Genomic DNA, 20235 nt, shown 5'->3' with positions numbered 1-20235 from the left:
AATCATGAAGTTGCGTAATATTCACGGAAGAGACATCTTTATGTTGTATTACTTGTCTAAAAGAGAGATGACAGATTAGTCTATAACTAGCCGCTACACAGCTGACGCTTCACTATGGGTGCTGGCTGAGAGCCTTCTGTGGCATGTAGTCAATGGGGCAACTCTAGGCCAAATTTCCCTAACTCAAATTTTGTGTGCGGGGTAAATTCAGGCTGCCTTCCAGGCCAGTGCTTAAAATTGTTGGACCCTTGTCACGCCCAACTGCACCATCCTAAGATTTTTTATCACCAGCTGCCTACTACACAGTATTTCATGTACGTACAGTATACAACGACATACAGAACAGATAGCATGATTAGCCTACTGTCATCAAGTCCCAAGTATTCAGTGCCTCAGTCTAATTGATTAGATGTAGAAATGTAGTTTTCATTAGGGTGTATTGCCCCTTGACACAGTTTCGTACAGCTGACTGCCATCATGTTGCTCAACTTTGTCATATCACATATTTTGTCGCCTGGTATCAGTCTCATTCAAGGTAGATTGGAAAGATGAAGTCTGCTTCTTTTTGGTCTAGCAGTATTATCCCGTTTCAGAATACGTCTTCAAGCCTCTAAAATGCTGATCCTAATAAGCACAACTCTGTCTCACAACTCATCTTAAACATCGTTCCCACACTCCAGTAAATTATGACAACATCTGCTAAGGTCTAAAATGAAAAAAAGATAATTTTGTGAGAAAAGTGACAGCTCTATTCCATATATGTGAATGCAAATATTTTATGCTAGGCTACATTTAGAGAAATATCTGATCTATTGAATATGATTTATTGGCTCAGAGTGACACACAGAATGCAAGCTAAAGCTAGCTAAGTTTTACGTTTTTGTCAATGGGGAAACTACTAAGATAGCTTCTCCCCTTATTGTTAAGTTAGTTGTTAGTGGGTTGTTTGTTTTTTTTTGGGGGGGGGGGGGGGGGGTTGTCTTTTACTGAGATAGGATATTAAAGAATGACAAGAAATGAGTGGGAGAGAGAGAGATCAGGTGAGATGAGATCAGGGAATGACTGCAGGTCAGATTCGAATCCCGGTCCCCGTGATACAGCAGCAGTTTATTCAACACCGCCCCCTTCTGTTTCCCTTTAAGAAAATCTCTGGTTTTATGTCTGAAGTTGTCCACTGCTGCGCAGTGCGCACTCAACTCTTAAGGACATCCTTTGCCAGTTTTTTACCTTAATATTACAGCTACAATGTCATTTTGATGGTAAACAAACTTGTAAGAATGTCGCTGGCAACGCCCCCAAGCGAAGAACCAGCATTGCTGTCGGTGCCCCAGTGACATTGCGGGAATCATGAAACATTACCTGGTATGGATCTTTGGAGATGGTCTTGTCTGTTGCTAGTCCTTCGGCACCAAAACAAATGCACATGTACCAGTGTCCAGGGGCTCAAGCCATGAGAAGTATTTACAACAGCAAGCTAAAATATAAATACTCCACAACACTAGGGGGAGCACATAAAAAAAGAAAATAACTGAAACTGCATCAGATACATTTAAAGGTAGGGGTTATGCTAAGTAGGGTACTCCTTGCATCATAAATACTCCCTTTCTGTACTGCCCCAAAATGATTATGTCGGATTTAATGGTCTAACTTCACAATTCAGTTCAGTCTGTTCACATGTTGTCGGGAATATCTTTCTAACTTGTTTATGATGTTTCCAAGCAAATATCTGATATTAGTTTACAGGACTTTTAAATATATCTGCAAGCTGCAATCATCTGGGCCCAAGTTTGGTGTGCATCCAAAGAATGTGGTAGCGATGCAGCACGTCATGTTTTGTTTTTGTTTGGATTAAAATTGGCTGCCGCCAGAGATCTTGAGCTATTGAAATATGTCATAGCAGTGCCCTTTGTGGATGACATTCAAATCTGGCATGCACCCAAAGAATATCATAGTGATGCAGGGTCTGCATTTTTGTGAATTTTGAACCTTTAGCCTACATCAGAAATCAGGCATGTACAGAATTAGCCACTGTTGGCTATATTGTTGAGTGAGCCAAATGGGACTGTGGGCACATATATCCAAGTGTAAGCGTACAGAATTTCACATGTTTAGTTCACAGTTTCACAGTTCTTGATACATTGGAGTGTATCAGTTACAGCACTCTTCAATTTTATGAAGCTTGAACATTTCTGTCACAAGATATTGAAGTGCATGAATGCTTTGACGTAATTGCTTTGCACTACTCTACCAATGAGTTAAGGTGGTATAAGTCCTATATGGCCCAACAAACCACACACATTTTTAAACTTTAGTCGCAATGTTGTTGACTTATTGGCCCAAAAGTGCTTTCTGCCTACCCGTTTCAGAGACACACTAGCACAAAGGTACCTCGGGACACACGTGGGGGCGATCACACTATGTTTCATGCGGATGTGTTAAGTCTATACATCATATCATCCCATGACCTTTGCTTTAAAAAAAACTGTGTTTCCATGATTACAAAACAGTATTGTTACAATTTCTGTTCTATTAATATAGCTTAACAGCTTGTGTTCACAATTGCAAAATGCCTTTATACATGGCGCCAGGCGCGCCTGTAGGTGTACGTCGTACGCACTGTGCGTACCATCAAGCTACTCAACAACAGAACATTTCCCTTGTGTGTGTGTATTCACACCAAATTGGCCTACCATACCTTCCCAAATATGCACAGTATCCCTTTAGCTGCATGCCATTGGGCTATTTACCATCTATTACGTAAAGTTAGTGAACACGTTATCAAAATTAACGTGCACGCATTTTGTTTGAGCAGGAGAGAGAATACGCACGCAGACACGCAATAGGCTACTTGTTGTTTTCTTTTACTCGGCTATCTATATATGGTTATCAGCACACAATGTTGAGCTAATTCACTAACTAAATACTTATCATGGATATCACAAGTTTAAACAACGAAAACAGAAAGGATGGAGGCAGCAAAGCTAGGAGTTATTCCAGATGGGCAAGGTAGGCAATTGGTGTGCTTGTCAGAACGTTAGACTGCGCTAAAGCCAGACGTCGCGTTACGCTAGAACAAAACTAAAGGTAACTTTAGCCTGTATAGGGCTGTATCAAGTTGTCCAAATGAATAGGTCATTGTAGACATTGTCGTTGTATTATTGCATGTGGATGTTGTTATGCTATGTAGGCTACTTTTTTGCTGACGGACCTAAAACGGACAAATATTGTTCACGAGTGATTTTTTTGTTTTTTTTGCGGGGGGGGGGGGGGGGGGGTGATGGGTGTGCGTACCATAGCATTAATTCCTGCAGGCGCCCCTGCATGGCGCTATATGCCACCCTGCACATTATAGAGGCACGCTGTTAAGGGGCTGTAGGCTATGTAGAGTTCTGTTGGATTCAAGTTTTCTTGAGTGCACCATTATTTTCGTGGCGGCACTCTTCCATTGACTGGCATTGCATTTAATACAGCGCCACACAAGGTAGAAAGTGGTATTGCAATTAGAGATAGGCCAGCGCTGGCTGGTTTTAGTGGATATCTGGGGAACAAAGAGCAAAAGCGTTTTCACATTTCAAATGTTTCTTAACCTTCTGTTGCTATTTTTTGAATGCTTAAACTAAAAAAGATGACAGCTTTCACAAGCCACACACACAAAAAAAACCCAGACATTTTTGCCTGCCAAATCTTTTGTGACTGCTGCACATCCAGAGAACAACGTGAAATCCCACAGTAGCTAAATCAGGCAAGGACATTACTATCAGCATAATGTAGCTTGGCAGAACTACAGTGATGCAATTTATGTTGAAAAGCTGCCTGAGAACAATATGCTGCAATACCTAGCCTAAATGTGCCAATGTATGTGGTTACTTCAGAAGTGGTAGGCAACTATATCTAGCCAAAGTCTGACATAAAAAGTATAATAGTGATGGCTACAAAATTCATTACTTAGAAGAGAAGAGGACGATTGTGGGTTTAAATACAGAGCAGTCAACAATGATCCCAGTATGTTCCTTCCCCATAAAGCTCAGTGCATTCCTAACTTCCAGTAGTTCACGAGTGCATCCAGGAATGACTCTATTCTGGTTTCAGCTGGCACTAGGAGTGACTTGTGACATCAGAAGAAATTTGAGACCCTCCCTTTTAGTGCCTTTCCTCCACATGTTCACCCCCCTATCTGTCTCTCCCTTCCCTCACTCTCTTTCTCCCTCTCTCTTTCTCTAGTTCTATAGTGTCTAAGTATTCTCCTTTTCTGCTCTCATTTACCACCTAGAGATAGACATTGTAATACACTGTTCCAAGGCAATACTACAGCAACTGGTTTGGGGAAAAAGAAACTTCCATTTGCAGCAAAGGTGAGAACTCTGCCTTTCTTTTCAGAGCTCCCAAGCCACATGGGCCATAAAAAGACACTACTCTTTTAGACAGGAAGGCTATAGCCGAGGAAACGTCCACCTTCAGTGTGAGAATGGAAACTTTCCTGTTGGCTAAAATCTGTCTACATTCCTTTCTGCACTTTCTTGTTTTTTTCTTGAATTAATTTTGGTATTTGACAGTAACTGTGGCCTTCTGTTTCTCTGTTTCTGTTGAGTGTGCAAAAGAACTGACTGTGTGTAGAGTAGTTCTCCAGTAATGTCAGATCACAAAGTATACACTATGTTGTTTTTAAATCAACTGTAAGGCAAGTAGTTTTCTCTCACCTATGCTAGCACCACACTGCTAAATGCCAATTGTGTACACATTTACAACTAAAACAGCAAACTCTTGGTTCTTGTTACGTACTTTGTGAAACAAAAGTATATCAAAGTAAGTAAATACTTTCTAACTGCAATAGCATTTGTGAGTAAATCAGGCATAATGTTGCAATAAGAATGCAACATACGACACTACATGTTATACACTTTTTAACATCTTTGTTATAATATAACATTCTGTACCTTTAAGTGAATAAAAGTAGATGACCTTAAAACTTAGCACTGAATTTGCCTGCTCCCTCTCACTCTTTTAAATGTTGAGCTACTCTGAAAAGTATGTAGGATCCCCAGAGGGGAAAAGCTCAACTAACCTAAGTGAAGTTTACGGTACACTAGGCTATTCAGCATGTAACATTTGGTTTAACATGTTATATGGTGATATTTTGGCTCTAAGCAAACTATATGCTAACCTCTATAGCTTATGGTTCTATTTGTCTTGTGAATATGGTAATTATTGTGAGAGTGTAGGATTACATTTTGTCCAACCCACAGGATGAAACACTATTTTATGTGTTATGCAACATCCAAGCTATACCCTTATATATGGGAGAAAAATAGGTCAAGATATAGTGCTTTTATTTTTGTGTCATTTGGACAAACTTAATTTGCTTTTTCCTGACAAGTTCCTGATAGTAACTTCAATCACAGTGGCAACCATTTTATTTTTGATGCAATTTCACTATTAATTAGCACATAGACATTTTTTACAGTTGTGTTTTGAATTGTCACTAAAATAGTAAAACTGTTTACATGACCCAGCCAAGCGAAATTGTGAAATTTCATTCCCCCCCCCCCAAGATTTGTTACTCTCATGTGGCATTCTGCGTCATTCAGTTGGACTATTCTCATGGAACTTCTCATGGAAACTTTTAAAACCCTCTTCCTTTTTGTAAATGCCCTCACTTATGAGAAAACAGTCTGTAACAACAACATAAACTTATGGGCTACAAATGAATTTGATACATTCAAAACATATAGGGCTTGGAATCCATCACTTGCCACTCATTATAATCCCAAAAGTCCTGAGTTATTGCACATTGTTCACTTTGTTCCACACAATAGCATTGCTAATGATGAACTTTGGGCACACACAATTTATTTTCACCAAGGGGCCTTCTGGCAAGCATATCCTTGCATATCCTGCCATTATTTTGCCTATGGTTAAGACTACAAATGTGCCCTGAACATTATGTCCAATGAGTGATGAGGGAAAAGGATTGTCGAAATGCCCATTATAACAAAAACATTGCCATCACAATTGCATGCAATGTGATCTCTGTCATTAGTTTTACTAAAACATATGTGGCAGGTCTATAGTGTTGAAGGCAGAATTTCCATACATCTGAAAATACATAATGTAGCTAAACCAAATAGAATGTGGTGTAGAATTTGTGAGCATGTCTTCTTTGCAAAGGTGCTTTGAATTCAGAGATGGGGGAGTGGGGGTAGGGCGGCATCTAGTACCTTCTAGGAAATTCTGAGATGCAAGTGTGGGCATGTCTCCGTAGTAAAATGTGTCTGACATAGAAAGAGCATTTGTGTCCTCTTTATGACGGAAATGTGTAGTGTTAAAATTATGAGCGGTAATTTGTCACTTTAGATAAAACTAAAACCTAACCTAATTCAGGAAAAGTTCAAATTTAGAATTTGCTGAGACAGGACAAAGCAAAGAACCAGAAAGTGACAGTTGGGATCATGGACATGAATGTACCAAGAGAGACCGTTGCTTTGATAGATGCCAACAGATGACCTTTGGGTTAGATTTAGGCCACGACAGAAAGTGTTTGCGAGAGTGTGAAATCCAAACGTACATTCAAAGTTATACTGGCTTTGGCCATGGGCTCAATATTCCATCTACAGGGAGATGTGATGGGGAAAAAAACGACCGCACTGATGTCAAAAGTGCTTTTGGACAGGAAAGGGTTAAGAATGGATGTTACCAGACACCCTTACTCCCCTCTCTTCCAAATGTTTTAACAGAGTGCTAAGAGGGTTAAGCAAATAGCTCATTGACTGCATCTGCACCCACACTGTTCAAAGGGTTCATTTGGGATTGTAAACACTGGGAGGTCACTGGGGAGGAGGACATCAGTGTTGAGTAGTGATCAGCACACCGATTGTCATTGTGGGTAAGTTAACTTGGGTGGAAAAATTGCACCAATGAGGTTAAATGTTTTATGTTAAATGTTTACGTTTTACATTACATTACATTTAGCAGACACTTCTTGACCAAAGTGACTTACTTGTCAGCTATATTACAAGGGATCACATTGTCCCCGGAACAACTTGGGGTTAAGTGCCTTGCTCAAGGGCGGAACGGTGGAAACCGGGAATTGAACCGACAACTTTCAGGCTACTGCACGCTAGCCCAGCTCCTTAACCACTACACTACCACCACCCCTTATTTTCTATAAGATGGTGTGTGTGGCTTGCATCATACCATGTCAAGAAACTTATATTAAGTCTTCTTCACTTGTCTGTGTGTGTATGTGTGTGTGGCTGTGGGTCAAATGCCCTGACAGGTTAAATACTTTCACAGGAGGGAGTGTGACATTTTGCATCTGTCTTGTTGAAGTCATACCTGTCAAGCATGTTTGTGTCATTTCTTGCGAGAATGTAACGAACAGCAGACCATAGCATGTTGTTAATGTCCTAATGTCTGCACTAGACATTTCAAATCTGTGTTTAGGTTGACATTGAGTAATGTCCCCTTTGTTGTTTTTTCTATCTTAGCCATCAAGGTTGAAGTCTTGTTTTGTGTCTTATCCATCCAAAATAAATGAAGTGGCTTATTACATTATGGAAACATAATGGACAGTACAAAGAGTTTGAGTCTTTTCCAACGGAAACACAGTTTAGCTAGTTTTTCTGTGCATATTTTCAGAGCAGGCCGTTTGAAAGACGTGATGTGGTGTTACGGTTTAAATGACATGAAAAATTGCTCTCTGGCTTTTGCATTCCCAGACTTTCTGATGATATGTTATGAGAAACAAGTACAACCCTTACAATTATACTTGACAAAGAATATATCTGCCACACAAATCTCTTCTTTTATTGACCTCTGGGATCTGAACGTGCTGAATGACATGTTCTATTCCGCTTATTGTTTTTGGAAAAAAGCCACCAATGATTTTTTTTTTTTTTTTAAATCCTCTAGATCGGGGGTAAAATCGAGGAGAATAATATAATCTTATCAGCGTCTGGTTATGTCGTGTAATACAACGCTGAGAACGACATATGGTGGGGAGTCACAGCCGGTAATGTGTGGCCGGCATCCAAACTCTTTTGAGCCACGTATCCATCCCCCAAGTAAAAATACTGCACTGGAAAAATACTGGACAGCTAGAGATGCATGGATAGTTCACATCAAGGGCAGTTTCCCTTGTTGGAGTCTGTATATTATTTGCAGGTGGAGCACAACTTGCTTGCCTGTTTAAGTATAGTTGCATATATTTTATGCTTAAATTGACATTGTCTGCATCAATTCACTTCTCTGCAGTAAAATTTCAAGTTGAAGGTTTAGTAAATACAAAATAGTTATTAACATGCAAATCAGTCTTGCTATTGTCTGATTGATTTTGTCCTGATATATTAAATGGCGAAGGAATAGCTCAAAAGACTAACCTAAAACTATACTCGTACTTAATAAAATATCTGATTTGGATATTACAACCAATTTTGGAATGTTTGTGGTATGTATTTAGTGTTATGTGTCCATTTTATGTAATGTAATTTATGCTTCTTAAATTTTAATTGCATTGAATATGTTCTAAAGGAATCAGTCGAAGGGAGGACCATCGTTTAGGGGTCTAGAGAGAGCTCTAAAGAATCTTTCCTTCTGATTAAAATAAAATGTAATCTCCTAAACGGTCTGCACAGTTGAGCACATCTTACACATGCAAGTGTATTCACAACCCATGTGTCTTTACCGTCAGTGCCAGATGCCATGACAGCAGTCATGTCAATCCCATATGTTAGTCTGCCCAGGCAGCCCATGTCACTGATAGGCAATGAAGGGAAAGGCAGAGCGGAAGTGGAAATCAATCTCTTTTTTTCCTCCCTCGGATCACCACATGTTGGAAGGCTGTGAGAAGCAGACACATGTTGAGTAGTTTAATCCTATGGGCAACATCTTGACAGGTCTCATGGTTACTCTGTGCACCCAGCCTTGCGATTTTTTTCCTGTTGAAATTCTGCATTTGAAATCCTGATGGATTACTGTTTTATTTTTTACAGAATTGAGCGCGGAGAACTCCAGAGCCACAACACTCCTAAAATCACTGTAAAACTGTGCATATCAAGACACCTGTGCCTTTCCTGTAAGAAGTATGGAACTCCAGAAGCTAAATGGTACCCATCACCATGACTTTCACCCTCTGGAAGAAGGGTAGGTTTCCTCTTTGGCAGACATTAGAGCTGCTCAACATCACAGTAAAACCAATACAAATGTTTTAAAGGGTTGTGTTCTTCTCATTCTTTATCTCTCACCATAGGGATTGTAACTCATGGTAGGTTGACTCTGATAGTGACTGAATGAGCTTGTGTGTCTGTATCTCAGTAGTCAAGCTGTACATCTACCAAGTAATGGCCATAACATTTGTACTCAATACCTCTGCTTCGGCTGACCAAACTAAATCTGATTTGATGTTCAGTTCTGGTAGCATAGTGAAGTTACTTGCCATTGAATTCCACTCACTGTTCTAATACAGGTTAAGGCATGCTTTCTCATAATTTGTCTAGAAATGTAGCCTAGAAATGTAGACACACCCTAGCAGCAGCAAATTTAATTTGTCGCACGGGCTACTAGAAATGTGCATTCATTTTGCATTAATTCTGCATTCATTTTTCATTTGCATTCATTTGTTTTGTTACATTCAATCATAATACCCAAGATGTTATTTATGACAATGTAATATCACAGTTGGTGTCCAGACAGTTTTGCACAGTATTTTGAAACATTAGCTTTACTTGTTGTCTTTCTCGTGTCGCAGGTTTGAACCCGAACAAGAGGAGTTCCTGCCCCACAAGAGTGATGGAGAAAAGAAATCCCAGTTTACAGATGTGAGTATCTTTGGCAGAATGATGTTGAAAGCCACTGCTATCAGTTATTGTGATGTTATGCTCCAGTCAAATTGATATAGTCAGATGTAGTTGTTTTTCGTCATTTCTTTTAGTTTGAAGGCAAGACCTCTTTTGGAATGTCTGTTTTCAACCTCAGCAATGCCATCATGGGTAGTGGGATTTTGGGACTGTCATATGCCATGTCCAACACTGGCGTCATCCTCTTTGTGTGAGTAACATAATAAGCACTGAAAAGATATAAAACTATGTACAGCTTATACACAGAGTTGCTTGCACATGAACTAATGCTCTTAGAAAGAAAACTAAACCATGAATCATCTTTATGAGGGTCACTATTGTCCATTGTGAGGCTGTGTGGCATTTTTGGCACACAGAATTGGCACTGGGCACAAAATTCATAACTTGTAGCAAGAAGTCACGCCTGATTGTGAGGGTCTTGACCGAACATTGTGTCTGTACACAAATAATCTGCCCTGGGGGCGATGGGGGTGCGGCTGGTGGCCCACGAGCTCCTCAAATCATATTACAGAATTTAAATTTAGCCCTGAGCTGACAAATTAAGTATGGCCTCGCCTGCGGACAAGGTGTGCATATGGGGTGATGGGAAGGGGGAGGGATTCAAACACACGTGCGCTGCATTGCTTACACAGAGACCTCACTAGCACTGCATGTGTCAAGGTAGCAGGAAGATAAAGTGTTTGGGAGCACTCTGTTGTGCTGCACATTGAGAGACAGGGCGAAACACGTGCACGATAGAGAGTCAAGTCTCAGTGACATTGCCCAATGGGAACTATCCAAATTACAGTCAAAAAAAGCAAGCAAGCAAGCATGGTACAATGTTCTAGTATGAGCATTGTACCAGGAAAGATATATATGTCATAGACATATGCCACTTCTGAAGTTTTCCAAAAAGGTTATACTGTGAAGGTGAAACAGCCTATTTCAAGTGTTTGACATATTATATAATTACCTAGCTAGCTTCGACAGTTGCTAGGAATAAAGATTTAGGCAGGATGATTTAGCTCTGAAAAATATGTTTTTGTGCTAGATTCAAGCATCAAAATGTACAAAACAAACAAAATGAGCATATTTAGAGCCTGGCATACATGCATGCTTCTGTCAGTTTTTAAGATTGGAAACTGTGGTAAGAAATTAAGTGAAATTAGGGTTGGAATTGGGCACCTTATTTTGGGACTAAAATCTTATGCACACTGGCCCTTAGTGTGAGGTGGTGTGATCGGCCACCCACATGATTTGATCTAAGATTGAAAACATATGACTTTGATTAGCCTGTTTACCCACTTGAAATGTTTGTTTTTCCTCGTCTCCAGGATCTTGTTGACTTGCATTGCTGTCCTGTCGTCTTACTCTGTTCACCTGCTTCTGAAAAGTGCTGGAGTTGTGGGTAAGGATTTTACAGGCGTCTCAGAAGCGCGGTAGACTACATGTACTGTAGTGTTTTTACCTTTTCATTTTCTAGAAGCTCTCACGACTTACAATAACTAAGAGAAATAAACTATGAACCTTGGAAATAAGATGTCTGATGTTAAGTAAGGAATTACTCTTCAGTCAGGATCTCTTAACTAACAATTCATCAATAAAACTATTTACCACAGCATGAGGAAAACAATGTTCTGTTCTTCACACAGGATTAGTACGTCATCTAGGTAATGTTAATAATCTAGTGCCTTTGTTTGAAACAATTGATGTGAATATTTCCCAGGTATTCGTGCATATGAGCAACTTGGGATGCGTGCCTTTGGTCAGCCTGGGAAGCTGTTAGCTGCTATGGTAATCACCATGCACAACATTGGGGGTAAGTCTCACCGTGGTAAACGTCTCTTTAGCTGTCACTACGCAGTCTCTATCAGATTAATCACTGACAAATATCAATATGCCAAAGGTCTAGCACCCAATTCAGACCTTTCACATCCATAACCATTGCATCATATATTCACCATATGAGTTTTGTTGGTCTAGCAGGTGTAGTATATTGACATTATCTCGTGAAGGAAAGAGCAATGGAGACAGACGAGGCCACATGTTGTTAAGCTGTACCAGGGACATGTTATTCCAATGTGGTGGGCTAATGTTGGACCTGGCACAAGCTGAAAACCACATGGACACACACTCGCTCATAATCACGTGGAACGTTGCTACTGTTACATAACATACCCTTGTGGCCTATAAAACAAATATTGAATTGTTTACCACCAAGTTTTTTGAACGTTACTGCAATGTTTTCTGCCTTTTGCTGAACACTGAAGGCACTAGTGCACACTAGTGTGACTCATGTGTTTTTGTGGCAACTGCTTGAGAGAATTTTTATGTCTCCTCTCAGCCATGTCCAGCTACCTATTCATTGTGAAGTACGAGCTCCCCCTGGTTATCCAAACCTTTCTGGGAAAGCATTCCAACACTGGGTGAGTGCCATTTCATTCCAGTAGTGTAAAAGTACACAATTCTCCCTTGCCACATATGAAATGACAGTCTATGCAAAGGCCCAGCATTACATTAAACTTGTATCAGTTTATAGTGATAGTTCACCCGTTCTAAATTTGATACACATCAATCTCTGCCTCATTACACAAGGGTAAAGAAGAGACTGACTGTCTATTTGAATTTACAAATTAAGCCTGCCATATGGAGAAACAGAGTGCTCAGTATAGCACTATTAATTACCAACATGTAGTTTCAGGATTGACATATCCTTACATGCATTCTTTTGGGAAAAACCCTCTCCACAGGGAATGGTTCTTGAATGGCAACAACCTCATTATCATTGTCAGCATCTGCATCATCCTCCCCCTTGCCCTGATGAAACAACTGGGTATGTGGGCATGCTTATAATAAACTGATAGACTTGAAACTGTCCACTTGCAAATGCCCTGCACCTTGTTGAGACACAATGAAAGCAACGTATGATTACAATTGCGCTATAAATAAATTGTGAATGTATTTGCAGGGTATCTTGGCTACACCAGTGGTTTCTCTCTGAGCTGCATGGTATTTTTCCTGTGCTCGGTAGGTGGAGTTCAGCACAACCAATCAAGTCACAGTTGAAAGTTATTGGTGTGAAGACATTCCCTTTCATGAAACGAAGGTTTTTTTTTACCTGTTCCAAAGATAGAGGATAAAACCAAGGCATATCGATCTGGTTGACTTGTCAACTCAGCTTCTTGTTTGAGTTTGTGTAATATAGGGCCTGTGGTCCAGACTTGGGTTCAGCCTAGTCTTAGACTAAAAGCTCTTTGTCAGTGGAGATCTTCATTGAAGTTCGCTTTTAGCCAAAGACTATAGGCTTAATCCAAGTCTGGGATGTCAGACCTTTAATATACAATACTGTAAATGATGCTAACAAATATAGGGGAAATACTGAAGCTTCTAAGTGAAGCTTAGAATAGTCAACTTTGAGTAATATGTCCTGGTAAATCTTATGCAGTGATTTTATAATAGCATCATATAACTATTACATTCACAAATTTTATTCACTCACTTTATGTTGACTATCTAAACAATTTGTAGAATGGAGCACATCCATGAGTGATTTCTGAGTACTGTACATTACAAGCTCATCTAAGCTTGTAACATAAACACCAGAGGAAGTTCACTATTTGACTGAACTTGGCCCAAAGCCATGGCTGCCTCCTCCGATCAGACATGTGCAAAAGAGCTCAGAAAGCTCAGTGGCCAACCACCACCACATGGGTTGGATTTCTTATGCTCCCCATAAATGTGCTGTTGCTTCTTGGCTGCACCCAAATAATCTGTGAAATCCATCAGTGTGTCACCATTGTGTTGCTCTACTGACGTTTGGAGTGCTGTGTCTGTCTGTCTCATTCTCATCACGCCTCTTTGCAGGTCATATACAAGAAGTACAACATCCCTTGTCCCTTTGAGACCTTCAATAGTAACAGCTCCTACATAAATGACACCGTTGAAGAGGATTGTGAAGGGAAGCTTCTCACTATCAATCAGCAGGTGAGGTAAATTCATATCTCATGGCTAAGGGCCAAGACGAGGAGTTCTAAAAGTGGCAAAGATTCATAGGAGTGCGTAAAATTACTCAGAATTATTTTATTTTATTTGGGGGGGGGGTAACTCAATAAGGAGTCATCACCACATAAGGTTGGAGGCTATTTATAGGCTTTTTGGAGAGGCTATTTATTATGCCATGAGATCTGTACATCTAAACTGCAAGCTTGTTACTAGAAACCGCGTGCCTGTTATAATATCATAGTCTTAGGACATCTCAAGATAACTTACTCTGGCCACTTCTGCCTAGTTACATCAATTGTTAATAATCTTGTCTTATACGTGCTATACCAGTGGTTCTCAAAGTGGGGTCAGCGAGCCATAGCCAAGGGGTCTGCATAATAATTAGCCTTAAGTGATGTGTTGTTAAAGTTTATCATTTAGTTTATTAACAATTAAGTTTATCAACAATTTGGATCTATAGATGGCGACCCTTTTATCAATAAAACAAGCAAATTGTGTCTCCACATTAACATTTAACTTGAATCAGTTCACAAAGAACCATTCTTACTGCTGCTTAGCTTAGCTAATTTGCTAGCTAGCTAGCACCGTGACCGTGGAAAAATGTTTGTCAGCTCGCATTGTCAAGTGACAAAAGACCAAGATACACACCTGCCAGAACACACAGGATAGTGAACCTGGCCACAACTTCAGAGAATACAAATAAGACTGTATATGCGGTTATGAAGGGTCCTCAGAATATCCCCCCCCCCCCCCCCCCCCTTGGACCCCAAACCTTTGAGACCCCCTGTGCTATACTAGCTATACCAGATTTGTGTATACATTTTTAAGCAAACTTGTGACACTGTCATTTTATGTAATACTTTTCACTACTCATTGCAATTATCAATATGAAAGTGAAATATTAAATAACAATTATGTTTAATTAATATTGCATGATCATTTTAATTGAGGAAAAATATAATTAATCTCTGATCCTGTGTTTAGACTGCCTACACAGTTCCCATCCTGGCGTTTGCCTTTGTGTGCCACCCCGAGGTGCTGCCCATCTACACTGAGCTGCACAAGTATGTCTTCTGTAAACTGTAGCTCACAGCATAAATAGTACTGAGCCGTATGCCGTACATCATATTAGGCTATAATGTATGCATAGACTTAGCGCATGTCTGTAGCACCTAGAATTTGCCCTTTTAAAAACCTCATTGCTTCATAGATATCTCTGTTCCCCCCACACCACACTTTTTGTTGTGAAACTATTTGCTTAACAGACATGTCAAGTAGGCCTATGCAATGACCACTCTTCTTGGTAGGATTTCCAATTAAATAGAAATTACTCCCAACTGAATTGTCCAACTTCATGTTAATTTAGAGATACTGTTCTAATTAGTTTTTTTGTTTTGTGTTTTTTTTTGTGATGGTGTTCTTCAGTGCTACCAAAAGACGCATGCAGTCTGTTGCAAATGTGTCCATTTTGGGCATGTTTGTCATGTACCTTCTCACTGCAATCTTTGGCTACCTCACCTTCTATGGTAAGAAAAGACCACTGACATAGTCAAATTCAGTCACTACTGGACATTTGATTGGCTGGATGCCAGGCACCAAAGACATATGTAATGAAATGACATTCAGGTCTTCGTACTCTGTGCCTTGCCCTGGGAATACTTGTACCTTGTACTTTGGGTGTTTATTTTATTGTACGTTTGCAGTCGGAGTGACGTCCTTTTTTTTGCACTGACAGGAAATGTGGAGGCCGAGCTGCTTCATACGTACAGCAAGGTGGACCCCATGGACACACTGATCCTGTGTGTGCGATTGGCTGTTCTGGTGGCTGTCACGCTCACTGTGCCTGTTGTGCTGTTCCCGGTGAGAGCATATTAGAAAACATTTACATTTATTCATTTAGCAGATGCGTTTATCCAAAGCCACTTACATATGTCAATTACCTTACAAGGACCATTGTCCCCGGAGCAGCTCGGGGTTAAGTGTCTTGCTTAAGGGCATGAAAGCCGGGTATTGAACCCACAACTTTCTGGCTACATGCTAGCCCAGCTCCTTAGCAACTACATGCTAGCTCCAGCCACTGTAGTGGAATAAATTTGACTTACGGACAAGGAAAATGCTCTTCAAAAAGGTTTACTATGAACTATGTATACACAAAGAGAAAAGAAGAAAATGGCTAAGTAGATCAACGTGTTAAAGTCCCATTCAAAACTGGCGCTGCTGGCTTGTGACGTCTTTGTGCTTCACTATGCAGCCTCTCGCACTGGCGAGCGTGTTAGCATAGTAGCGCACCCAACAGACAGATGCGAAGGTTCAGGTTTTTATGCGCTGTTTGAAAGCTCAGAATTGAACTCCTGCATGATGTCATGATTGGCAATGATAAGGACCTGCTGTGACACAGAGAGAACTGGAAAAAGACACAACAGCCACTACACTACCACCCCCCAACACCTCCTGAAAACCCAACTCTACCCCTCTTCTAGCACTAACAACTAGACATGCTTAATTTACCATGACCCTCTTCCCTATTCTGACTATTCCTCTTCTCCTTTCCTTGACCTAACTTTGCTTGAAGTGTCATTCTATTCTATGGGGGCAGTACTTATTGCTGCACTAACATGTCGTAGTCGTGCTGTGCCTTGATCGTTTCACTTTTTTGTAAGTCGCTTCGGGTAAAATCGTCAACTAAATTACCAAAATGTAATTGTAAGCGTATCAGAAAACATGAGCCCACTTACATACATAGTTTTCCATACCATACAATGTCAGAAAGACAGTGTCAAAAAGAACATGGTATGATAGCTGCAACGTTTATTCTGGAGTTAGCTTTGTTTAGTCTTGCCATAACAGACCACAGATTGCGTCCGTGTGCATTCTTGTGGTGAGTCATGATGATGAATCGTGTGTGTGTGTGTGTGTGTGTGTGTGTGTGTTCAGATCCGCAGGGCTCTTCTGCAGCTTCTTTTCCCAGAGAAGCCGTTCCACTGGGCCCGCCACATCGGCATCGCCGTCTGCCTGCTCTTTGTCGTCAACCTGCTGGTCATTCTCGTTCCCAACATCCGAGACATCTTCGGCATCATCGGTAAGAGGGGAGGACTGCGAGGCCGGGTTTCAAACTCCATCTCAACCAACTTCAGTATCGCACGTTTCTCAGCCCCATACTTATCTAGGATTGTTATGACATGTCTCTGTATCTTTGAAATCTGAAGTAAACGTGAAGTGACTGATATTTGCAGTGTCTCTCACTTTGAACAGGGGCCACATCTGCACCCAGCCTGATCTTCATCCTGCCCGGCCTGTTCTACATCCGCATCGTTCCCACAGAACAGGAGCCCATGAACTCCAGACCAAAGATCCAGGTAGGCCTCTACCGTATGATTCACACAAGCTTAGCAAAGGTGGGCCACCAACCGTATGATTCACACAAGCTTAGCAAAGGTGGGCCACCAACCGTATGATTCACACAAGCTTAGCAAAGGTGGGCCACCAACCGTATGATTCACACAAGCTTAGCAAAGGTGGGCCACCAACCGTATGATTCACACAAGCTTAGCAAAGGTGGTCACCAACCGTATGATTCACACAAGCTTCTGTCTCTGTGGAGACACAGCACACAGTAAGAGGAAATGACGTATTAATGTCAGCTAAGCAGGTGTGATAGTAATGAACAACACCTCTATATTCTCAAAAGACATAAGACATAAGACATGGCGTTAAAATGAAATTCGTTACATTTGCAGGTATTTACATGAATAAAAGATAATAATATCTTATATATATAAATATATATATATATTTATTTATTTATTTTTTTCTAAATCAAACATCCTCTGACTGCCCCCCTCCTCCCTGCCCAGGCTGCCTGTTTCACTGCTGTGGGCTTCATCTTCATGACCATGAGTCTGACCTTCATTGCCCTTGACTGGATCACGGGAGAGAAGAGGAGTGGCGGTGGACACTAGTACCACCCCCTGTCCAAGAGAGGTCTCGACGCCTGTCCCGGGGTCACCCTGTGGCCGCCCCTGACCCCCCGATTCAGGTCGGTCGGCCCAGTCAGGCAAGCGGAGTCAGCCACAGTGGACAGGCCGGACCCCCCTTCCCTCTGACCACGTCTTTACCTCCCTGTGTTGCGGTAAAAACCGTGTTTCCCGCCACCACCTTTGAAAAAAAAAAGAAAAAAACAACGAATGCTAATGTCTGTTAACTATGAATTTTCATGGTAGCCATGATAGTCGCAGAGGAAGTGGAAGTGTGAGGTCACGTCCCCGCGCCAGCAGTTTGGGGAGACGTCTCAATTGTTTCAGAGATGATGACCGTTTTTTCAAAATAAAATATGATTTAAAAAAAGCTCAAATAAAAACGACCCAGTATATGCCTGAGACAGGCCAAGCAAAATGGTCCAAGACAAAGAGGATGCCAGAATTAGGTGAGGAAAAAAGAAAGAAAAGAGAATAGATAGAGAGGTATAAATAAATGTGGAAAGGCTAAATTTATCCCTTTGGGTGGGACCTGGAATGTCCAAATGCTGTGCTCTTTCTCTTGCATCAGCGCTGCCAACACTACCTTTTTTTCTCCTGCTTGTTTTTTTCGCTCTCACCATGGAATCTTGGGCTTGACACAGCGCTGCAATGCTGTGAAACAAGATGTGGGAATAGAAAAGTAAACACCTCAAATCACTGTGGTTTTTTTTTTGGTCAGAAAATCACAATGCTGCTAGACCTGCAATAATGGTGTACGTGTGAATGGACATTGAAAAGATTATGTAGTCTGGTTCAACCCTTTATCTTGTTTCCGCTGTTCCAATGCATTAGATTAGATTCGTCAGGCTCTCAGTTGAGAGTCCAACGCCAACAAATGCAACATGCTGCACATCCCCCCCCCCAAATCCCTCAAAGATATGATCATTTTAATTGTTAGCTGTCGAGATATATCAGATCAACTGATGCTACTGTGAAAAACTGCTGGAAAATAATTTAAAGATGTAACCAAGAGAGACATTTGATATAATTAGCAGTAATTTATTTATGTCCAATATAGACCAGTCAAAATGAGGAAACATTGTTGTGCTTCAATGTGAAATGTTTTGTGAGGGGTGAGAGAGGAGGTACCAACATTTCTGTTTTTAGATTTTTTTTAAGGAGGATTTATGTTTCTATGTTTCAATGCAGCTATACACTACATTTACCTTGCTGAATCATACGCCGCTTTGATCTGTACTTTCTGGCAACAGGTTGTTAATGGATGACTTGTGAGAGCTGTTGTTCTGGAGAAGAAGTTAATAGTAGAGTGCTTTACAGGAGCAATATTTTAGTTGAAACTCTAAACTATCTGCCACAGCAGTGACATATCAACCACGTGTCATAGAAGATGTTGTATCCTGTCTTTTGTCATTATGATATCCAATGACACGGCTGTGTCATGTTCCTATTATCAGTAATCAATATGGCTGTTCTCAGAATTTCAGATGCCATTGTCACACGCTTAAATATGCGGTCATGGCGTTATATATTTTGATAGTTGTCATTACTGATACTAATAATAGAACACTGTTAGATGGATACATACTTTCATGACGGTAATGATAGAATATGTCATGTGCTAGACATATTTATGATAATGTGATTATATCAATATTATGATTGTGGGTTCAATTATATTGTTAATGTATTTTTCAACATCTGGTTGGTACAGTACATTCATTGGAAATGACTTTGCATGCTTACAGTACCTCAAGGCCTGTATGTATACTAAGCCAATTGACAATCACCGATCAACATAGATGACACAAAGAGAAAGGGGAGGAGGGCTATTAAACCATTTTGTCATAGACATTTTATAGACTTTATGAAATGATGTGAGTATTTAAAAAAATGTGTTTAACCATGCAATTCAGAGGAACAAGTTACACTACATCAGCTGAAGCTTCATTATGAAGTGATGAAGTGAAGCTAATATGCTTACTGGCGTATCATGTTGTGTGTCTATCTTAATTTCCTCCACATGTGTTTCTATGTGATGGCTGGCTATGACTCAACAGTAGAAAGAGCTGACCTATAAGTGGCTTGTCCAGTCTGGGGCTCTGTACTGTTGGTCACTGAGACCGTGAGACTCGATTTGTTTCATCATGAGCCTCAATTTTGTTTTAATAAAGGTGATTAGTCATCAATTGTTTCTGTGTATGAGTGTTCTTTACACAGTCCAGGGGGAGAGGTATAATGAATGGAAATCCTGTCAATGCCTTCAATATTGTGTTTTAAAACATTATTATATATAAAAGAATTGTTTGCGTACACATCTCCTCATATTTCTATATTGGCCCATTTGATAAAAAAACAATAGATTAATGTAGATCACAGTCATGGGCCACATTATTAGAAAAGTACACATTTATATTGGACATTCAGCC

General features: G+C 40.5%; 1 protein-coding gene across 3 annotated transcripts; it reads left to right on the top strand.

Moving 5' to 3' along the window:
* The first annotated feature begins 4173 nt into the window (after positions 1-4173).
* slc38a5b (solute carrier family 38 member 5b) lies at positions 4174-19995 on the top strand. Of its 3 annotated transcripts, none has more exons than XM_076275606.1 (17): positions 4174-4352; positions 8988-9138; positions 9245-9259; positions 9743-9812; positions 9926-10041; positions 11165-11238; positions 11557-11649; positions 12175-12256; positions 12581-12663; positions 12799-12857; positions 13695-13814; positions 14817-14896; positions 15258-15358; positions 15568-15692; positions 16767-16911; positions 17085-17188; positions 17687-19995. In XM_076275606.1, exons 2-17 carry the CDS (start codon positions 9080-9082, stop codon positions 17789-17791), a joined length of 1431 nt encoding a protein of 476 aa, XP_076131721.1. In that variant the 5' UTR covers positions 4174-4352; positions 8988-9079; the 3' UTR covers positions 17792-19995. The 3 variants fall into 3 exon arrangements, with proteins under 3 accessions (XP_076131721.1, XP_076131723.1, XP_076131722.1); XM_076275607.1 differs by lacking the exon at positions 4174-4352 and adding an exon at positions 6835-6880; XM_076275608.1 differs by lacking the exon at positions 9245-9259.
* Positions 19996-20235: the final 240 nt, after the last annotated feature.

The sequence above is a fragment of the Alosa pseudoharengus genome, unplaced genomic scaffold (assembly GCF_046254945.1).
Source record: "Alosa pseudoharengus isolate Yale_2024_CS ecotype anadromous, Long Island Sound unplaced genomic scaffold, YU_APseudo_1.1 YU_APseudo_1.1_scf_9, whole genome shotgun sequence".
Classification (NCBI taxonomy): domain Eukaryota; kingdom Metazoa; phylum Chordata; class Actinopteri; order Clupeiformes; family Clupeidae; genus Alosa; species Alosa pseudoharengus.
The sequence above is the reverse complement of the archived record's forward strand: the minus strand, read 5'-3'. Positions and strand labels throughout refer to the sequence as shown.

What these genes read in the sequence shown, in the direction of transcription:
- slc38a5b (XM_076275606.1), top strand. Translation starts at nt 9,080, where the DNA reads ATGGAACTCCAGAAGCTAAATGGTACCCATCACCATGACTTTCACCCT. An exon ending in ATCTACACTGAGCTGCACAA is followed by an intron (nt 14,897 to 15,257) that starts GTATGTCTTCTG and finishes GGTGTTCTTCAG; the next exon opens with TGCTACCAAAAGACGCATGC. An exon ending in TGGCTACCTCACCTTCTATG is followed by an intron (nt 15,359 to 15,567) that starts GTAAGAAAAGAC and finishes TTGCACTGACAG; the next exon opens with GAAATGTGGAGGCCGAGCTG.